At 46.7% G+C, this 18,786-nt stretch overlaps 3 protein-coding genes across 5 annotated transcripts; 1 reads left to right on the forward strand and 2 right to left on the reverse strand.

Annotated features, from left to right (window-relative positions):
- The first annotated feature begins 22 nt into the window (after positions 1-22).
- On the forward strand, positions 23-2,844 carry mrps35 (mitochondrial ribosomal protein S35). The gene is made up of 8 exons (XM_085913898.1): positions 23-358; positions 699-751; positions 818-985; positions 1,127-1,187; positions 1,263-1,402; positions 1,916-2,025; positions 2,093-2,162; positions 2,482-2,844. Exons 1-8 carry the CDS (start codon positions 226-228, stop codon positions 2,737-2,739), a joined length of 993 nt encoding a protein of 330 aa, XP_085770024.1. The 5' UTR covers positions 23-225; the 3' UTR covers positions 2,740-2,844.
- On the reverse strand, positions 1,240-4,301 carry mansc4 (MANSC domain containing 4). Its single transcript, XM_085913899.1, has 3 exons — positions 4,077-4,301; positions 3,886-4,014; positions 1,240-3,675 (listed from the first exon to the last, which is right to left on the reverse strand). The coding sequence occupies exons 1-3, from the start codon at positions 4,294-4,296 to the stop codon at positions 2,873-2,875; spliced, it is 1,152 nt and encodes a 383-aa protein (XP_085770025.1). The 5' UTR covers positions 4,297-4,301; the 3' UTR covers positions 1,240-2,872.
- A 262-nt stretch (positions 4,302-4,563) lies between these two features.
- Positions 4,564-18,244, reverse strand: tead4 (TEA domain transcription factor 4). Of its 3 annotated transcripts, none has more exons than XM_085915001.1 (11): positions 17,896-18,244; positions 13,501-13,565; positions 12,843-12,914; positions 11,738-11,872; positions 11,612-11,655; positions 11,285-11,346; positions 11,036-11,166; positions 10,591-10,764; positions 7,709-7,849; positions 6,475-6,627; positions 4,564-5,640 (listed from the first exon to the last, which is right to left on the reverse strand). In XM_085915001.1, exons 1-11 carry the CDS (start codon positions 17,900-17,902, stop codon positions 5,527-5,529), a joined length of 1,098 nt encoding a protein of 365 aa, XP_085771127.1. In that variant the 5' UTR covers positions 17,903-18,244; the 3' UTR covers positions 4,564-5,526. The 3 variants fall into 3 exon arrangements, with proteins under 3 accessions (XP_085771127.1, XP_085771125.1, XP_085771126.1); XM_085914999.1 differs by having other exon boundaries at positions 12,852-12,914; positions 17,896-18,037; XM_085915000.1 differs by having other exon boundaries at positions 17,901-18,034.
- Between the last annotated feature and the right edge of the window lie 542 nt (positions 18,245-18,786).

Here is an 18,786-nt window from a genome sequence, read left to right on the forward strand (position 1 = left end):
TTTGCCAGAAGACAGCTGGTTGAGAGCTCACAGACAGACAGATTGACAGACAGACAGACTGACAGACAGACAGACATTAAGACAGACAGACAGCCCTAATTGACACTTACTGTTCATGTTCCTCCCGTATGTAATGCACACTTAAGGGTAACACGAGGAAATTCATGTTCGCCATTTGGCAAATGAGGTTTGTCCTTTGTCGGCATCCGTAGTAACAGGGGAAACATGGCCGCTCACGTAAGCAAGACAATGTTGCTGTCCTTAACTCGATTAAACGTCGTCGGCGTCGGACTACCGCATTTGTCAAACAGGCTGACATACGCGACGGCATTGCCTGTAAACTCGGGTGGCAATAAAAGTGAGTATTACACACGCCTTTGCTGTTGCGCTACGGTGAGGCCACTCCAAATAATATGCGTCTAGTAGTTCTTAATCCCTTTTATTTTATTTTTCTATTTGACGGTTTGTAAATGAAAGAGTGAACTATGAACAGTGTCTCGCCCATGTGTTAAACTCTGATCTGAGGCGGCAGATGAGGGGGAATGTCAGACACTTTCTTCGGCACACGTTGATGACGTCACGAACGCCACGCTGTTCTCGTGCGCCGCTTAATTTATGCTCATTAATTGGACAGTAAATTAAATTTTCTAGTGTGTATGTTTTTGTTTTTTTACCTTCCCCATTATCATTCATTTCAGATTTTCCTGGGAGAGGCGACAGAGGAACTTTGACCAGAAGGCCAAGAAGAGAGGTAAGTCAGATTTCATGAAACCTGTGAACATGATGTTAACTTGTTTTCTTTGTGTGTGGCTCTCAGGCAGGACCACCAAGGACGGACAAGATGGCAGTGGACCAGGACTGGACAGCAGTCTACCCGGCAGCGATCCCCTTCCGAGCCACCGCTGTGCCCCTACCTGTGAGGATGGGCTACCCTGTGAAAGGAGGTGTCCCTCCAGAGAAGAAGGGCAACCTGGAGCTGCTCAAGGTATTGATCATTTCTGCCAAACAACATCTCAGCTCGTGTGTAAAAAATCCACAACACCATGCATCTAGCATTTACACAATCATGACCCATGTGACATAATCAATCGTTGTGTTTTTTGCCATGTGTTGTCTCATTCAACAGATTCCCAACTTTCTCCACTTGACACCAGCAGCCATCAGAAAACATTGTGAAGCTCTCAAACGTAAGCACGACATTTCTTTATTTATGAAACAAAATATTCCTCCTAATGATGACTAACTTGATCGTGTGTTGCCAGCGTTCTGCAGCGCGTGGCCATCCGCTTTGGACACAGACGCCAAATGTGAGCAGCACTTCCCCATCCAGGTGGAGACCAGCGACTACGTGTCGGCCGGCCTCTCCGTACGAAACCCCGCCGCTCGCGTCGTACATCTCCGAGTGAGTTTTCCTTCTTTTTTTTTTTGTCACCACCTGAATCGACGTATTGTAATTATTTGTGATGGATTATTTACAAAATGTCTCCATTGACAGAAAGTTATTTTTGTTCATTATATAGAATGTAATGCAATTGTTTACTGAAGGGAAAAGTCTTTCAAACAGATCCAGCTAGCTCTATTTGTCTTCAAGTATTCATTTTCAAGACATCGAGTCTAATCTGTTGTGCCGAATTGGGGTCACGCATGGCTCACAACACAATACAAGCAAGTAGAAGAATTTAATCAGAACACAGCAGAAGATCATGCTTATCTCCAGCTGGGACCCACAACAAGCAGCATCAATAAATGAAAATGTAACAAATTCAAAAATGGATGCATCGTGATTTCAGGTGACATTTTCCGTACACATGCTTGGCCACCAGGGGGCAGTACAATACAGGGACGCGCACTGAATCCATGAATCTAAAAACAAGGCCTTAATTGGTATTGATCATGTGGCCATCCCTGTTTACAGGTGAAGCTGTCCAGTTTGAACCTGGATGACCACGCCCGAAAGAAAATAATCAAACTAGTCGGGGAGCGATACTGCAAACAGTCAGACGTCCTCACCATCACGACCGACAGGTGACTCGAAACACTCCTTTCGGTGACTATTTCATCCAAAAAGTCACTTTCTCTTTCCGTCCTTTAGCTGTCCACTAAGACAACAGAATTCCGACTACGCCACGTACCTGTTGACCGTCCTCTACCACGAGTCCTGGGTGAGTGCAAATACAGTTTGAGCAAGAAGCCTCACTCAACCTGCGCATCTTGGCCGGGAGTGGAAAACCGTCTGCTGACCTTTAGCGCAAACAATGACCGGCACAGTCCTTGTGCAAGCGTGGAGATGTTTTTTTGTAACGCTAGCCCACAAAGGGCCGACTTGTTAAGCTGCCACAACCGAGGTGACCGTATACCTCCACTTAGTGCCGAAATCCGCCGTTCAGCCTTTCGTGGGAACGGAAGGCTCGCTAGCTCATTTTAGCGTAAACACCGGGCTGAATAAATATAGCGACGAATAATATTTTGCTTTTTTTTCAGAAAACAGAGGCGTGGGAGGCCGAGAAGACGGTTGCAGATATGGAGGAGTATTTGTGGGAGGGCAGCCCGTCCCAGAAGAACATCTTGGACACGCTGTTACGCGAGACGGACGGCGGCGAGCAAGAACGCCAGCGTCTGTTGGAAAGAAACGAAGTGCAAGAGTACAAGGACTCGGTCAGCAGACTGAAGAATCAAGGCGACAGCGAGAACGCGGTGCTGCAGTACAAAGAAGCCGTCAAGAAAGTGCTCGAGATGTGACAACAGAGCAAATCTATCACTTTGTTGCAATGTCTCCAATACCATCTGATGTATTTATGTAATACCGAAATAAAAAGATGTCTTGGATTTGCGACTAAATATACACAAAGAGCTTTCCGGATCAGACCCGCCTTCAAACCTTCAGATCGTATTTGAGCAGACGCATGGTTTCTCTTGTCCCGGACGCACGATGGCATTCCATCCTCCTCCTTTTTGCTCTCCGGCTTGCAACCAACCACATCAAACAGCCCAGCAATGCCGCCACACAGGTGACCAGCACCACCGGCAGGCCGTGATACCCGGCTCCCAAATCTGCCGAGGTGTCCTCTCCGTCCGGAGTTGAAACTCGTTGTCGAACTGAGGTCTGAGCGCTTGGATCATCGGTGTCTGACTCTCGAAATGTCGTCGGGGCGCTTGATTTGTTGGTAGCTTTCTCGTCGAATGACGTTTGGGTGCTCGGATCGTCGACGTCTGCCGTTTGAAATGACCTCTCGGTGCTCGGCTCGTTTGCGTCTCCGCTTTTAACCGGCGTTTGTTTGCTCGGATCGTCGGTTCCTCGGTCTCGAATCCATGTTTGGGCGGTGGAGTTGTTCTCGCCTGGCTCTTTGAGCGACATCAGATCGCTGCTGTTGATGCCGCCTGTGGACGTCGAGGAAGTCAGAGGACAGGCGGTGGTGATTGTGGAGAGGAAAGTAGGTGTTGAAGCCAAGCTGGATGGAGGAGCTATGCTTGATTGGAATGAAAGAGGTTTCGGGGTGACTGTTGAGAGTCTCCTGGTGGTTTTCGGGGTGCTGGTTGGTTTAATAGTGGCAACAGGTGGGGGCGGATGGAAAAATTGCCGCTTGTCCAAAGGAAGCAGTTCAGAGGCGTTGACGCGACCCATGCGGATGTTGGACGCGAGGTGTTTGCCAAACACCAACAGGTCAGGATCCACACCTGAACGAGTCGTTCCCCACGTTTAGATCTTTGCACGAACTCAAGAAATGCATAAGTTGTACATATTTGATAGACTGTCACACCAGGGATGATCGATTTTCTACTGGGTTAGTGGTTTACACTACTCAGCATAATATTATTTTTCAATTTTCAAAAATGAGTCTCACTAAATATTTAATCATGAAATATGAATGTTTTAATTTAACTTACCAAGGGTGACGTTGTAGAGGACAGCAACATCGCTGTGGCTGATGAGACAGCTCTCCAAAGTTGGACAGTGCAAGTGGCAACAGTTGTTGGTCGTGGCGTCGAAGTGAAACACCGCCACGTTACAGGAGGCTCAAAGAAAAGACAGATTGTTGGTTCACCGAGCATGAAAATGCAACTTGAACGCAACTCACCATTTGTCGTTAAGCAACAACTACGGCTGCATGTCAGCGCGCCTTCCTCTTGATAAGACCTGAGCAGCCGAGCCCCTCGTTTCTCGGAGGCCTTCGTGTCCACAACGATTCCAGGAAAACTCCGAATCCAGCAGTTTTTGTAGTAAGAAGTTGGCGAGCAGCGCGACTCGGCCCGCCAGGCTACAAGCAAAAGTGTCAGCAAACCGCGTGCGACGTTCATGGTGCCCCCTCGCGTGATTGGAAAACCGAGCATCGTAAATGGTGGGCATCTTTTTCACACACCCCTTAGGTGGGTCAATGACTCGCATCTGGAGGAGGAGGAGAACCAAGAAGTGGGTGTGTACCTACTTCTGTCTAAACACAATTCAAATAACCGAATGCTGCAATAATAATTCAAATAAAATAAAAGATGCCACTAATTTGGTTGCGAATTAATCCAAATCAGTAAAAAAATTTACATTAAACGTGTTTAATACACTAACAAAAATAAAATCGTTTGCTACAACCATTGAGTTCCACAATATTAATCTGCACCCATCCAAATCAATGGCAGTGTATTAAACATTCACGTTTAATGTCATAAGTGCAGTAATGCATATGCCCAATAATAAAACATTCAAAATGAATACAATCCGAAATGTAATCATGGCAAAGAAAGCTTTAAATGTCTTTTGTTGTAAAAGCCTTTTTGGAAACAAAAATGCACCACTAGAATTTTTTTTTGTAAGAAACACTTCTATTTTCATCTGACACTTCAGGCAGGGCAAATAACATGAGACAGTCGACGACCTCTGCAATCCAGATAAAAATACAACTGTCCTGTGCTTCATGGTAGCAGTGTTATCACCATGACTATTATTATCATTATGTGCCTTTGTCGTTGTTGGGAGTCTTAAGACAACACGAGACATTCAAACAGCAAACACACAAACACAAAAAAGTGATTAGGATTGATCACGTCATCGGGCTCTCTCTTATCTGCGTACGTGTGGCAGCTTTACAATATCACGATTCAAATCGCACAAACGTCATTGGCACTGGGACAAAAAAAACAAAACGGGTTGTGCAATTTTCTGCCAACAGTTACGTGTGCCATTCATCTTTCAGTCAGTAGGTGGCACCCTGAGTCAGCCTAACTCCTGCACATGCATGACACAAAGCAAAACAAAGCGCTACTAGAATCAGTTTTTTTTTTAAAAAAAGAAAACACCAATGGCAACGTTCTCATGCAGGTCTTTTTCAAGGCCAGGCTTTGGTATGGAGAGTGCGTTACGGTCCTTTCCCGTCACTGTCCCGCACACCGAGCCCGGTTCCTGGTCTTGGCAATCAATCCTCAGTAGTTTCGTCCCTGGGAAATGTTGGCGCTCCTCGAGCTGGGTCGCGTTGGTGCCCGGAGCTCGCCGAGGAGCGCGTCTTTGTGCGGAGGAGCAACAAAGTTGCCGTGGCGGTGTCAGTCCTTGACGAGCCGGTAGATGTGATGCTGGGCGCCGTGCTCGCTCGTGGACACCTCGAAGACGTAGGCCACGCACAGCAGCGTCTCCAGGGTGTCCCTGTTGGACACCACCTGTGCGGGAAGGTAACAAGAAGGAGAGTCAATCTGTGATTAAATGTATTCAACATAAAACACAAGAAAACAAAATCCCCCAAATTAATTTGTCGCTGTGTTAGAACACTTCAAGCAATGAACACAAATACTGGCGCAACACAAGTAGATGAAAAATATGACGATACTCATGCATATATTCTGTATCCTCTGAAAAGAATGACACATATTTTTGCCGCACTGAGGACTTGATACACTGTATATTTCCACTTGGCTGTTTGATACTGCCCCCAGGTGGTCATAAAGAGCAGCACAATGTTCATGAAATTGAAGCAAAAAAAAAGAAAGTGGCAAATTTTTTTTTTTTTTTTTTTTGCATTCTATTCAATTGCATGAAGAGAAATGGCGCTTACCCCGTGAGACATCATTTTGGAGGGGGCGCAATTTCACAGAGTCGAATTAACTACGGTGGCTCTAAAGACCCAAAAAGTCTCCACCCATAGACTAGACATTATGTCCCTGACACTGGAGCATAAAACAAGCACACGCTTTGTTAGTCCATAATACGCACAATTGTCCGACGCCAAATACACAGCTTGTTGTACGTGGACACATTGTGCTGTGTGTGTGTGTGTGTGTGTGCATGTTTCCCAGTCAATAGGAAGTAAATCAGTCCATTGAGAGGCCTAATGACATGCTGTCATGTCGTCGGCCGTGTGGGCTCAATATGGCCTTTGTCGTTGATGGCGGGAGGAATGCAAGCCAGCAGTGTCTTTGAAGCCCGCTCGCCGCCATCTTGAGTCCAAGTTACAAGCGTTGGGTTATTTTTATCACTCCATGGAGGTGTGTGTGTACCTGCAGGATGGTGAAGTTCTCCAGGACACTGTTCATCATGTACTTCTCGGGCAGGTGCTTGAGCTTGTGGATGAAGTTGATCATGTATTCGCACAGCGGCGAGCGGTGGATGCGGAACATGTAGCGGCCGTTTTCGAAGCGGGCGTACTCGGTCTGCGCAAACAAACAAACAAACATGTCACCGAGGTGAGAATAGATTTTGCAATTTCAAGGGTAAACACAAGAGTGATGTATTTCGAAGTAATAGAGAAAAAAAAAACGGCGTCCGAGCGTCTACGTGATGAAGTGTAATAAGCGTAATGCAATCAAGCGTATGTTATGTAGCATATAGCGCCGGACGTGACAATAAACATAATTCTCATGACAAGACTAATCGGATCACGATGCCAGTAAGTGTCACCGTGAGGTCGACTGTGTGTGTGTTTATATTGTATATTGTAATCTATCGGGAGCAGGTGGGGGAAGGGGCCTCCATTGTGTATATCTAACGGGAAGAGTCAGGGTGAGTCATATTTTTTTTTTTTCTTCCCTCACTCACGGCAACTTCCTGACCTGAGGTCAGCGCTGGTTGACTGGAATCGGACACAAATTCATGACATCACGTGCAAGATTTGGTGGTGTATTAATTAACATGCTGTCTGGTCAGAATGAAAGTGGACAAGTGGAAAGCAACACCCTTTAAAAAACAAAAACGCTTTTCTGATTTGAAATCCTTTGCCCCGAAAAGATATAGGACAATAGAACGGATTTGTTATCATGTTTTGAACCGGGAAGTTGAAAGCAATCAAATCTGCAGAGTCAAATCAAACATTGTTTTTGTGTTTGTTGGATTAAAAAAAAAAACACTACATATGTTTGTTTGTACTTGGGAAGAACATAAAGTAAAAACAAATGGAAAGAGAATGCACAAATTGAATAGTTATTAATTCACTGCGACTCTCTCTGTTGTGTGTGACTTGGCCACCGGGGGCAGTATAATACAGACACGCAGATACAAACAAAGAAGACTTTCACAACTACTCCAAGTGTCTATGGCGGAATCACCGACAGTATTAGTAATTTTTTCACATAGGATGAAAATAAATAAAATGAATAAATAAAATAAATAGAAAAATAAATGAATAAATAAAATAAAAAGAAAAAGAAATAAATGAATTAAATAAATAAATAAATAACCGCATAATACATTCATATCTCAACTTCTGGATAAGCTGCCCAAGTGGCTTTTCCTTACCTCTACTTTCTCCACCACCTGCTTGCCAAAGGAGCAGACTTTGGTGGACGAGGTGATGATCATGTTTTCAGAGCTCTCGTACTGGCTGGAAACACCATAGAAGAAACTGCTGTCGTCCTGCAGGTTCACACTCAAGTCAGCCTGCAGGGAAGGAACAAAAAGGTCTGACTCAAGAACCTCATCGAGAAGAGAACTTCCTGGCGACTTCCTCCAAATGGTGCGAGTCATTCGGACAAAGAATCTTACAGCTCAATCCGAGCTGGAGAGTGATTCTCTGCAAAGCCACGAGGCATTCAAAGTGCCGATCCCAGATGACCTTGAATAAGGCGGCCAAAGCAGCCTCGAGATTCCAAAGATGTTACGTGCCTCCTTGTGAGATCCGCGTCTTGCCAGGTTGGATTAACTAGTAACAACACTTTGGAACTGCTGACGGTGCAATTTGGACTCGAAATGCACTTGAGGAACAACTACAAGTGGTGATGTCCCCAAAAATTGAAATTACAAGATTATTTCAAACTCGTTTTAGAATATTTTGCTCGAGATGATATTTCCTTGACGCCAATTACTACTTTCCCATTTGGAATCTCATATTAATGCTTAAATGCAGTTGCAATGGTTCCAAGCGCTAAAGCAATTGAAAGCCAAATCCGTAAACCCTAAATGTTAAAAAATGAGATTATGCAGATGCTTGACGTGGGAGCGTAATCCCATCACGGGTGGTGATTGAGGTACGTTGCCACATTGACAGGTGGTCTGTTTTGCCTTCAGCCCCGCCCCGTTGCCTCCTAATGGGCCATGGAGACACTGCTCATCCTCCTCATCTCTTCATCTCCCCCGTTCGTCTTCATCTGGACCCGCTGTAATTCCGCGATTTGTCTTCATCCCCCAGGCCCCGGCCACCCTCGCCCGAGCGCGGCGGCCCGCCTTACGGCCTGCGAGGGAATTCATCCAATTACAATCAGCGGCGTACAATTGGCTGATTAGATCACGCCGGGCCGGCCGGCTGTGCAACAATTTAACAGAGGCGGCTCAAATCAGATTCCCCCGGCACTTCAAAAGCGTGCGACAATCTGTTAGGACAGGGCTACGGGCGCTAAGGAGGGAGGGAGGGAGGGAGGGGGGAGGGGCCGAGAAGAGGGGAGGGGGGCGGGCCAGCCGGTGAGCCGTCAGGGGCGTTTGTGGGAAATTCAATTTGGAACGCCATAGTTTTAGTAGCGGGTCATCCGCCTGTCACCGTCGCCATGCCAACCTGTATTTCACTCGTGCCTGCTTGAGGGTGGAGGGTGAAGAAAAGGTGATTTTCCTTTTTGTTGTTTCAAGCCAGAGAGTCGCTGGTTTTCCGATATTTATTTTTGTGATCGAATTCACGAGGTAGCGACGCACTTTCTCGCGACTAATCCGAGAGCGATCGAAAAAAAATGGCGCTCCGCCGACTCAAACGGCAACTTGCTGAAAACGCGGCTTAAAATTTCATTGACTGACTGATCTGTTTCTCTGGTTCACACTCCAAGTCTCCAGTTCTTTTTTTCCGATGATCTACACATGACGGCTCTCGTCTTTCTCTCGTTGGAATGCCAGCGGGGAATCTGACCAGCTGCCCTTCCCCAAAGGCCCCGCCTAAGAGCGCTTCCAAAACGCTGTCACTCACAAATGTCCTTTATCCCGCCGCGATAAATAATGCGGAAGTCCTGAGAACATGTGAGAAGGGTAACCTCATACGTACAAAAGCCATCTGGCGGGCATGAAAAGGCGAGGCGGCGCTTTCAACTTGACATTCGCCACACCTTGCGATGTCTATTTTACAATTAGCTCGAAGCGGCCGTTTGTTGGTTTTCAAAAAAAAAAAAAAAAAACGTGAGCTGGAGTCTATCCCGGCGGGCTTTGGATAGGTCGCCGGTCAATCAAAGGGCACGTGAAGACAAACAAAGACGACGTTGAATTGTTTCCGATCGTCGGGCACGTCGTGGATCTATCACGTCTTAATATCCAAAATAGCTTTATGAGAAGCAAACAAAAGGTATGCTGGCGACTTGGCACTGTAAATTGTAAACCTTCTCGCCAAGCCACGTACATGATAATCCGCTAATTCCTTGTCGCTAGAATGGTTTCGAGCTTGTCTAGGACAGTTTGGGGAGATGACGGGAATATTTGCAGACATCCATTGGTGAATTGATCTCATCTCGAATGTAGTCTTAACGCATATTATTTTAAAATATATATATATATATTATATAATATAAATAAATATTATAATATTTATTATTTTTTAAATATTATAATCTTTTAAAACAATTATAAAATTAAAAAATATAGACAAAAAAAAATATTATATAAAGTGTTTTAGGGCGGTTACGTACGTTTGTGAAAGTTCTCATCTGTCACCGTCTTAAGTCGCGTTCGGTCATCGCGCTTTGCTCTTTGGCCCTTCTCACATATATGTGTGTTTTGGGGTGGAGCTGCTCTATAAATAAGTACATTAGGATGAGGGGGGGGGGGGGCGCAAAAGTGTTGGACCGGGTGTAATCGCACAGGGACAGGTGGCCGGGCTCACATTTCCTCTGGTGAAGTTCAGAGCTGCCAGTCTCCCCGAGGCTGCCGTAACACATCATCATCATCATCATCATCATCAGGGGGAAAATACAAACGCTGCAAAAGCCAGCTCTGCATCAATGCCTCGTCTTTTTTTTTTTTTCCCCCCCAGGTCATTGTGCTAACTGTCTGAATTGTCCTTAATGTCCTCTAACCGCAGCTCTTGCGAGGCAGTGAGCAGCCGACAGGTGCGAGAAAACATTAGCAGGAGCACGTCTTGTACTTCACCCTCATGACTTTGGGAGGGAGCGCCTGGCTCCAATTGAAGGATTGACCAGAATAAATAAATTTACCCAGAATTTGACAAGGAAGAAGGCATTGTGCGGCCCCTTGTCAAACAGCTCCTTCAAGCCTCCTTTCTTCTCGGGGAACTTGTCGTAGATCTGCCTGACGTCCACAGACTCCAGGTACGGGTCGCTGTAGCTGGGGTTGGATTGGCCGATGTGCACGAAAAGGTGTTTGTTGAACTGGGGGAGGCAAAAAAAAAAAAAGTTATTCACGTTAAATTTCAATGACTAGGACAGTCTGCAAAGCAAACAGGAAAAAAAATACAATTTCTCATAAAACGCTGATGAAGATGATATGTTTCCTCAAGTGGGGGGGAAAAATATATATTAAAAAAAAAAAAGTCAGCTGGGGGGCTCCATGCAAATTTCAGGGGAGGTCAGCCCCCCCCCACAGCCCCCCTTCTAGCGCCGCCAGTGGTAAGTACATGAATCAAAGACTAGAAAGACTCACAGTCTCGGGGTCCTGAGGTTGCTCCAGGAAAGCTGAGAACTCCAGCATTCGCAGCTTGGAGCCGGCGATACATCGCCCCTGCCAAGGGGGGGCACCGGGTGACATGGACAGCCCCGCCGTGCTTTCATAACCTGGGAAGACGGGCAAAAGACGGGCGCGGCCGCGTCTTTACGCTCATGGCGTATTATATGGCCTGCGCCGTGGCGCTCTGTCAACACCACAGGAAGTGAGGAAGAGAACGCCACCCACCTGTTATGGGCGCCGGGCCGGACGCTTGCATGGCGTAACTCTGTTGGGAGAAGGGCTTAATGCTGAGGGGGAGAAGAGAAAGAGAGAGGCATGTCAGGAAAGCGTGGCTGCCTGGCGACCCCGTCTCATGTACTAATTGGAGCGCCTGACCTCTAAAGGCGCAGGGGCGCACGGCGGGCATGCCTGACGTCTGACAGCTGACTTTATCATTTACACCCGGGGCCGCTCTAATTTGCGCGCCCAATCCTAAATGCATCTGATGCGCATTCAGCGGATCGGATGAGACGCGGATGATACCGTCCACCACGCCAAGAGCGCCTCACTCACTCTTCGTGGCCTCCTGGCTGTCCTGGGAGAGCCCCGTGCCAAAACTGCAAGGAAATGGAGCTCGGATAAAGCGGAATGCCAGGGGGAAAATGTCTTTTTTTCGACGGTTACTGTCGAGCGACTCACCCCGCCGCTCGTGGGGTAAGCCGACCTGGAGAGCCCCTGGAGCGCCATCTTGTTCTGGAAGGCGGTGGGCGAGATGATCTGGGCAGAGGACATGGTGGCCATGCTCTGTAGCGCTTTGTCTTTGGCGGCCTGGTCCTATGGAAGGAGGACGGAGAGGGGGGGGGGACACAGTAACGCATACGGGGGAGCACTCAGTAGGCGCGGAGCTCCTGCGGGGGGCGCCGAAGAGCGGCGCAGGTGAAGAGAAGGTGATAGTATTTGCTTTATTGCTTTGTCGGGGGTGACGACAAGGAGCTCGTGTTGGAGGAGAGGCGAGATCATCATTACGGTCGGGGGGGGGGAAAAAGATGCCGCCGAAAAGAGGAAAAACAAAACATGGTCAGCTGCCTGTGCTTTGTGGCAATGCGATACGCCTCTAGCCAAATCTTTCCTGAAAGCACAGCGAGGCCACCCGACGCATTCTTCATGGTTGAAATATGGTATCTCAGTTACAGCAGAGGAGTATTTTAAAAATGGCCCCTCCGTCGTATAGGCTAACCCCCCCGTGACTCACGAGGGGCTCAGCCAGCTGAAGGCTCGCATGACAAGGGCTGCTAAAGCAGCGATGTGAGGGAGAAATGCAAACTGAGAAAGTACTGGAGGGACTGGGATGACACTGGAACACTTTGGAGTGGTCATCGCTTGAGGGGGGGGGGGGGGATTCATTTGTTCCCTGACAATTGTGGTTTGTTCCGAGCGCACATAATTGTACACGGTAACGCCTCGGGGGATTTATGAAATAAGTTTCATGATGAAACGTCACCATTAAAAAGCTCAATTAGAGGCTGCAATTTCATCAGCCAATTGGAATGTGAATACATGACACGCTCCATTAGGACTGAAAACGATGCAAGAACGGGACAAAATAAATAATCATATATTATGATAAATAATAATAAAAACTAAATATAATAAATAATTATAATAAATGAAAAATGAATAATAATACAATAATAATAATAAAATAAGATATGTTACTGCAACTTACTCTTTGTGTGTTGGAAACATTTTGTCATATGTTGTTTTATAATAATTCAGAAAAGCAAGGAAAAAATGGTTGACTCACGTAGCGTACCTTCAGCTTCACCTGGATCTCCCGGGCCTTACGACGTGCAAGGACCTGAATGTGACTGGACACCTAAAGGACGTGCCAAAAAAAAAAAAAAGGGGGTTAACTATCTATGACCAGTATTTCCCTAATCAAAGTTTCAAATGCAAACAAAACTGTCAGCCTCAGACTTTGAAGGACTTTTGTCAAACGGCAGGTGCTGTGGCAATCATCCAGAAGCTCCACCGTTGCAATCATTTTTTGTTTCGAGCATTTCAGAAATGTTGACAAGAGCGGAAAAAGTTGTCCTCTCATTTTGAAGTCAATAAAGTTGTCCGCCAGCAGCCCTAACCGCAGCGACCGTGCCAGGTGACTTAGCTGATCTTCATCCATCATTGCCACCACTACATCAGGCCCCGCGTATCAGATGCCACGCTTGAGGATAACGTTGCAAATCCCTCGCCCGACCCGCACGGCCGTATTCCCCAGCTTCTCGCCGCTTCTAACGAGCGACGGGGCGCAAAAAAGAAAACGCGCCAAGGCTCGATCCCGTTGCATCCGTAGGCCGGGCGGCTGGCCTCGAATCAGTCATCGGGATGGCGGCTGTCCAAGGGAGCATCACTCAGCAGGGGAGGACTTTCTGAAGGGCTTCAAAAATAGGGATGGTTGGACTCACCTGCTTCCTGGTCCGCGTTTTTCCAGTGCGGAGTTTGATGTAGCGTGCGATCAGCTCGTTACGTCCTGGAAACAAAAAACAAGACTATTTTAAGATGCGTCTTTGCTTTCATTTTTTACAGATAATCTGAATATTCATTAACGCTCGAAGGACCTAATGCAATTCGGAGTGGTCTGAACAATTTTCCCTTGTGTAACGAGAACTGCATAGTCACTATGACTTGAATCTCAAAAATATTTTCCCATTAGAATGAATGGAAATATGTTTTTATTAAAAAATAAAATAAAATAGGAAATGTTTTTATAAAATAAATAAATAACAAAAATAATTTAAAAAAATAAATAAATAAAATTAAATAAAAAAAGGGGTGACATAATTAAATAGAATAAACAGTTTTTGTCACACCAGCTCAATTGAGTGGCTCTTGTGTTGAACTTGACTTTAATAAAAGTCGCCGAATTTTCAAAATGGTGCATCAGTCAATTTTTCCGTGCAAACCATTGAGAATAAAATCTGGACACGCCGGTCTGTTGCAGGATCTATAGGTCCAGTACACGTGTCCTGCGTGAAGGCCGGCTTTAGTGTCAAAGAGTGACAGTCCGCACTTCAGCGCACGTCCACTAATGACAGACAGCTCACACTGGCCAAGCAGGTGGCGGGCGGGCGGGCGACCGACCGCGGCGGCGGCTATCAGATCCTCGGGAGCCGACAGCACAGGCCACCGCACCAAAAGGGGGCCCAGTCTAGTGACACTGCCAGGCAGCTGGCGTGTGTGTGTCAATGTTTATGGAATAGGCCTTTACGCCCACAGTAAATCTTGGCCTCGTTCCCCTCGCCCAAGTCACCCTCGCCCGCCCGCCCGTCCAGAGGCTCCGGTTACGCCGGAGGGCAACGGTCATGCGCTTTCCTTTCAGCCCCATCGTTTTCACAAAATCAGGAATATGATTCATGAGACGAGACCAGATGCCTTCAAACAAACAAAAAAAATTATAAACTAAAATGATCCTTCAGGTAAAGAAGCAGAAAGTTTTTCCAGTTCTAGATTGATGCTAATAGAACACCTGTTAGCCAAAACCGCTAACCCACAAATAAATGTAAAATGACTACAAGTGGTTCCAAAACTGAGACTTTATAGAAATACTCCAATACAAAACTGGGAGCCGGATTGGAAAGTGACTTAAAGCAATAATACGTGTTGATTCTGTTCTCGTATCAGATGCACGCCACTCCTTGGCCGAATGCTTGGGGAAGGTCCCATTAAAAATATTTTCCGACACACCCGCGAGATCAGGAGTGAGTCATTCACTCGGTGTTGAGATCATCTGGTGAGAATTAGCCAGGCAAGCGACTTGTGCCAACCCGGTGATACGTGAGGGAGGTTTCGCAAGGGCAATCGCAACATTTTATGACTTCCACTCCAATCCTATAGGTGGCGGTAATGGCTGCCAAACCAAAAATAATGATCAACTAACCAACAATGTTTTCCACATAAAAATAATCTTGATTCAATTTACGTGATACAGTGGATACAAAAAGTCACAAAGCCTCCATTGTTATAGGGGTGTGTCGACTTTTTATACCCACTGTACATCGGCGTCCCTGGCCCCGAAAGACTCGGTCCATCATGAATTTTGGTGTAGGTTGACGGAGCTAATAAGGGCACACCCCGGTGTCCCCCTCCGGAGTCAATCCTTGGACCAGGAAGGTCATAAATCAACTTCAATGGCCCAGCGTGATCAGGACATTCCCGACATTCCAATACACTGACTTCTGCTTCTGCATCTGCATCAGCCCCTCCGACATTGCCCCACAGGTCCATGTCCTGTTTGTGCAAAACCTGCAGAGCACACTTTTGAACGGAACTAATCGAAAGCCGAATCTGACGTCAAAACATGCAAAGTGGCTTTTTTAGATTTCCTTCCACAGGCTGCTCAGGAAGATCACATTAAGGCTGATGGAATGTCTTGCTTGAGTGTGATTTTCCTCCCTCCCTCCCTCACCCCCCATCGTGGTTTGTTTGTTCTCCGAAAAGACACTAGTCATATCGATGCTAACAATGAGTCAAACACACCAGTGGCCATGATGCAAGAATCTTCAGGGTGACTGATACATTTGGTACGATGAGTAATAATATTAATATGTACCCAACTGCATCAAAGATTCAGTCGTTTATTTTCATTTGATACATTCATTTGCGTTTTTGAATACTTATCTCGTGACAAATTTAGAAATGGTTCTAGAAAGGCGCCCTGCGGAACTCCGCATTTTTTTTATATGTTCAGTTGTGGTCATAAGTTTCCTGGTGTGAACAGTCAGATGTGCACCAAGATATTGACCCAACTTCCTGGGTGTGTCCAATTCTAACCCAAATGAGGTGGTTTTGGCCTTCCTGATGCTTTGGCTCAAGCGCCACCGGGTCAAGACTGCCGTTGAATCTCTCACTCGACTGGCAAAGTTTACACCAGAGCGCGAGGGCTCCCCGTTGCTTCCCGCTGACCTTTACGTCACGTTTTTAATGAGAACCCCTCGCGAGCCATATAACATATTTATATCAGCGCACCAAAAAGACAACAATAGAAGAAGCAAAGCTTAGCGGGAGAACGTTTGGCTGCTGGCGTATTCCTTTGTTTACAAAAGTGGAGTGAAAATCCTGTCAGCTTTTTGACTTGATTGACAAGAGCGAGGAAAAGCCTTCTTTCCTTTTTATCCCAAATGAACAAAACGTTCCAAATCCCGGCTCTCGCAGCTGTTAGCCACTCAAGTGTGACCAAAGCAAACAGCTGCATCAAACAGGATGCAACAACCCCGGCCGGCCGGCCGATAACGCATCTTCAACGGAGGCGAACAAACGTTTCATTTCATACACCGCATTCCACACGACAACCACGTTTTTTTTCCTTTTTCTTCCTTTCTATTATTCCGGCATGAGAGCCAGGAAATGTTTTCCTCGGCGGGACGGCGTGACCACGGGCGCACGGAAGCGCCGCAATATCCTCGACACCGTCAGCTAATAGGCCTGCTGAGTAATGAGCTCGGGGGCCGGGAAAAAAAATGCGGCAAATGTATGACAAGGGAGCTGAAAACATTCCCTTCAATTACGGAATTCACAATGGCTACAAGGCAGCCCGCATTCTTCCGACTCAATGTCATCGTTGTGCCAGAGAAAGGCATTCATTCCTCAGCCGGGAATTCGGCCTAAAATTCAGACTATGTCGCATTGTTATTTTCTTGTTTTGTCTCCGAGTCCGTATTTAGCTAGCGGAAGGCCACCAGGTAACCTTTGCAACTCGTTTTATTCGGCTGCCCTCCCGAGAGACGACATGATCGACGCTAAAGACGGCCAAAGTGGCTTTGCATCGATCGCGGCTGCTTGAAGGACTCGAGTCGGTGACCTTAGACGGTGATTTAGCGAGAACCCGCGAAACTGCCGGGGGAACAAACCGTGAAGTATCTGGTCAGCTTCGAGGGAAACGGTCGTGTGAGGAAACTCGGTAAGAAGAGGAGAAGGTAGAACGATTTTCAAAGAGGGAGGTGACGACGAGGTAAATCCCCGAAATAGCGTTCGGGGACAGGTGTGGGTGAGCCGTGCAAGAAACCACTGTCCACCTTGGTGTTTATTTGCCCCCCCGCCCTCCCCACCCCTCCAGGCGCTCAAAGGGTAAACGTCTATTCTGGTTTAGGGTTACAGCTGAGCTGCCTTGAACCCCCCGGACGAGCAAGTGCACATGCCATTCCTGGAAGTCCAGTGCGTTCCCCGGTGCCATCGCCGGACCCCTCCGCTTTTCCCCCCCCCCACTTTACCATCACACTTTCCCCTCGGAACCTTTTATTCCCCCCGCCGCAGCCCGTCGGTGGTGGCAACGCAAGTAGCGCTTTGGCGCCGTCCCAACGCCAGGCGATGACGGAGCTCGTCTGATCGCGGCGATACTCGTGTCCCGCGTTTTCCAACGACCGGATCCGTCCAAGACGACGCGGGACAGGACGCGCCGTGCCAAGGCCATTTGGTGGCAAATGTCTTTCAGCGACGTGTCACGGAGGAACGCCGGCTTACCTTTGCGGACACCTACTTGGCATGATTTCAATTTGCTGAGCTCGTCAAATGGAAAAGCAAAAAGAAAAACATTCTCCACATAGTACACTAATAATATGTCTTAAGAAAATATCAAAAGGAGACAACTGTCGAGATGCTAATCATGAACCACGACACCTTCCAATTAATCGGATAAAAAAAAAAAAAAGTATATTTCTAAACACAATTGCAAGATGTTTGACAATGCGAGTGGGACCGAATGGAAGTGACAGCTGTGCGGGGAACCCAAGTGGGTGCACGTGTGTAAAAGACTTTTTTTTTTATCATCCGTGTGAAAGTGAAAGCGAGAGAGGGGCGGGGCGTACCGTACATCTTGCCCTCGTCAGAGAGGATGATCTTCCTCCGGCCGCAAGGCGGGTAGATAGCCAGGGCCTCTTGGAAGCTCTGCTCGATGTCGGGGCTCCACACGCCTTCCGCATCGTTCTCTAAGGGCTTGTCTAGCGGGTCGCCCAGCTCCTCGCTCCCAGCCCTGGGGGAGGGAGCCGGCACCCACTCTGTAGACGTGGTGGGAAGAGGGGAAGGGGACCACGGGGCGAGGGCTGGGAGGTGCTTCGGGGCAGGTGAAGGTGGAAAAGAGAGACGGATGGCTTGGCTCTCGATGCTTCGCTCCTGTTTGTGTGGAGTCCAGCGACGTGATGGTGTTGGCAGGGGAGCCTTGCGACAGAAAAGAAAATGAAAATCATGCTATGAAAGGGAGATAATGGCCGAGGTTAGCAACAGCCGTGCTTTTCATCACTTATTGAACAAACGGGAAGAAATTATACGGGTCAAACGCAACGGCTGCAGGAGAGGCGGATGGTTAGCCGGTTAACAGCTAGCTAACTTGTGCTAACAAAAGCCAACTCAACTTTCACTCGACACGTCACTCACTGGCTCAGGGCTAATAAAGTCATACACATTCAAAGTTAGAGAGAAATTTGTTATTTTATTTTATTATTTATTTATTTATTTATTTATCTATTTATTTATTTATTTAATTTCAAAAAAAATATTTTTAATATTTGTGTAACATTTATTTTAACTCTCGTCAAGAAGATTTGTTTATATTATGCTTTTTTCATGGCACCAGAGAATTTTTTTTATTAATTATTTTGTATTTTTAATTTTTAAAAATTTCTTTTTAATTTTTTTAACATTTATTTTAACTCTTCAAAAAGATTCTTGTTTACATTATGCTTTTTTCATGGCAGCAGTCG

Source organism: Syngnathus leptorhynchus, chromosome 6 (assembly GCF_054491065.1).
Source record: "Syngnathus leptorhynchus isolate UIUO chromosome 6, UIUO_Slep, whole genome shotgun sequence".
Lineage (NCBI taxonomy): Eukaryota > Metazoa > Chordata > Actinopteri > Syngnathiformes > Syngnathidae > Syngnathus > Syngnathus leptorhynchus.

Bases quoted from the DNA above. Each gene is read 5' to 3' on its own strand.
- mrps35 (XM_085913898.1), top strand. From the start codon at position 226: ATGGCCGCTCACGTAAGCAAGACAATGTTGCTGTCCTTAACTCGATTA. The intron at 752-817 runs GTAAGTCAGATT...TGTGGCTCTCAG, and splicing joins CCAGAAGGCCAAGAAGAGAG to GCAGGACCACCAAGGACGGA. The intron at 1,188-1,262 runs GTAAGCACGACA...GTGTGTTGCCAG, and splicing joins ACATTGTGAAGCTCTCAAAC to CGTTCTGCAGCGCGTGGCCA.
- mansc4 (XM_085913899.1), bottom strand. From the start codon at position 4,296: ATGAACGTCGCACGCGGTTTGCTGACACTTTTGCTTGTAGCCTGGCGG. The intron at 4,015-4,076 runs GTGAGTTGCGTT...CTTTTCTTTGAG, and splicing joins TTGTTGCTTAACGACAAATG to CCTCCTGTAACGTGGCGGTG. The intron at 3,676-3,885 runs GTAAGTTAAATT...CGACTCGTTCAG, and splicing joins CCTCTACAACGTCACCCTTG to GTGTGGATCCTGACCTGTTG.
- tead4 (XM_085915001.1), bottom strand. The intron at 10,765-11,035 runs GTGAGTCTTTCT...TGCCTCCCCCAG, and splicing joins AACCTCAGGACCCCGAGACT to TTCAACAAACACCTTTTCGT. The intron at 7,850-10,590 runs GTAAATTTATTT...CCTTCCCTGCAG, and splicing joins TCTTCCTTGTCAAATTCTGG to GCTGACTTGAGTGTGAACCT.